At 39.6% G+C, this 1,869-nt stretch overlaps 1 protein-coding gene across 1 annotated transcript; it reads left to right on the forward strand.

The window, feature by feature from the left end:
* The first annotated feature begins 615 nt into the window (after window positions 1-615).
* On the forward strand, window positions 616-1,539 carry LOC112122682 (G-protein coupled receptor 55-like). The gene has a single exon (XM_024221420.1). It carries the CDS (start codon window positions 616-618, stop codon window positions 1,537-1,539), a length of 924 nt encoding a protein of 307 aa, XP_024077188.1.
* The last annotated feature ends 330 nt before the right edge of the window (window positions 1,540-1,869 follow it).

Genomic DNA, 1,869 nt, shown 5'->3' on the forward strand with positions numbered 1-1,869 from the left:
CTGTGAGCAATTAACTGTGTGTAACGCCCTCAGATGAGGCATTCAACATCAATTCTAATTGTTCCACTTGATCATTAAGGATCCCAAGGATTTTTTTCCATAAAAAAATACTTGCTTACTCTTCCGTCACTGTTGTGCAAAGCATTAGCTACAGCACCTCAGAGGCTTCAAAAAAATTGATATTGAGTAAGATTTTCATAAGCTCCCAAGTGATTTAGGGGCTTATGTCCCACTGATCTTGAATGAGACTTGGCCAAGATTTTCAAGAGCAACTAGGGATTTTGTGTTTTGATGCCCAAGTTAAGACACTTTAAAAGAGCATAATTTTCAGAAAGTGCTCAGTACCCACGTTCTGAAAAATTAGGCCCCTTTATGGTATCTCAAAATTGGCCACTCAAAATTAAAACAGAATGAAGTTAAAATTAATAGTGACTTTTGAAAATCATGGTCAAGTCTCATTCAAAGTCAATGGGATTTAGGGGCCTAAGTTACTTAGGCACTTTTGAAAATGGGACTTAGATGCTTTAGAAAATTTAATTCAATATTTTATATTATTTATTTGGAATCTGAGAATCTAGTGGTTTTAACCTGCTGTGTGTGTGTTTTAGAGGACAAATGGATGATGACAGCTTCAGCAAGGAGTGCTCCTTTGACCGTATTGATACTATAATGAAGTCTCTCCAGCTCGTGATCTCCATACCTACCTTCATTGTTGGTTTGGTTCTGAATTTGATAGCCCTCTGGGTGTTCTACTCTTGGAAGAAACAGACAGAATCATCAATCTACATGATAAACCTTGCTCTTGCGGATCTGCTTCTTCTTTTCTCACTTCCTTTCAAGATGTACTATTCCAGAAAAGAGCAGCAGCGGCTCTTATGCAAATTTATAGAGGCTCTCTACTTCGTCAATATGTATGGGAGTATTTTCATCATTGTCTGTATTAGCTTGGACAGATATATTGCTATAAGGCACCCGCTCAAAGCCAGAGCTTTCCGATCCCCCAAACAGGCAATCATGGTATGCTGTTGCATTTGGGTTATAGTTTGGCTTAGCAGCATCCCCATCTATGACTTCCACAACAATGACAAAGTCAAGTGCTTCCACAATATGTCAGAACAGGCGTGGAGCATTCCCATCATCCTTTCTGTTGAAGTCTTTGGATTTCTCATCCCTTTGACTCTGATGGTTTATTGCTCTGTTCAGATCATCCAGACTCTTTGGAGGCGTAAAAACCAGGAGCAGAAGTGGGTTGAGCAAGCTGCCTCTATATGGATCATTTTAGCCAACCTCATGGTGTTTGTTGTCTCTTTTACACCATTCCATCTCGGGATCTTTCTGCAGTTCCTGGTAAGACAGGGCATCATTGTGGACTGCACTGTGAAACAAAGCATTAGTCTCTTCATACAGGTGGCAATGTGTTTAGCTAATGTCAACTGCTGCCTGGATGCCATCTGTTACTACTTTGCCACAGAAGAATTTCGCAAGAAATCTATTTCTGCCACTCCAGCTAGTGCTTTGATTGAACTGCGTAAACTATAGCAGAAATATCTTGCCCACGTGAAAGAATCTATGTTGTCTAATGCTAATTTAAAACATTCATTCATTCCAAATCCACCCTCACTGACAAACAGAAACTGTTTGTTAGGGATAGGCCAAAGGTAGAATGAGTTATTCAAAAATCTTCTCCAACTTTGAAGGTTTCTGTGAACACAAATTAGGTATCCATTTTGAGTGTGCAGTTGTATACTTGGCTTTTTTTTTTTAACCTTAAAACCCTATCAGAGTTTGGTTTGGGTCTTTCCCCACTGCTTCAGACAGTTTTCAGAACATGCACCCAGACGTACTGTGGTTTGGGGTTTGTGAATTTCT

The sequence above is a fragment of the Terrapene carolina genome, unplaced genomic scaffold (assembly GCF_002925995.2).
Source record: "Terrapene carolina triunguis isolate 2854851 unplaced genomic scaffold, T_m_triunguis-2.0 Scaffold88, whole genome shotgun sequence".
Taxonomy (NCBI): Eukaryota; Metazoa; Chordata; order Testudines; family Emydidae; genus Terrapene; species Terrapene triunguis.

Coding starts and splice junctions, on each gene's coding strand:
- LOC112122682 (XM_024221420.1), top strand. CDS start 616: ATGGATGATGACAGCTTCAGCAAGGAGTGCTCCTTTGACCGTATTGAT.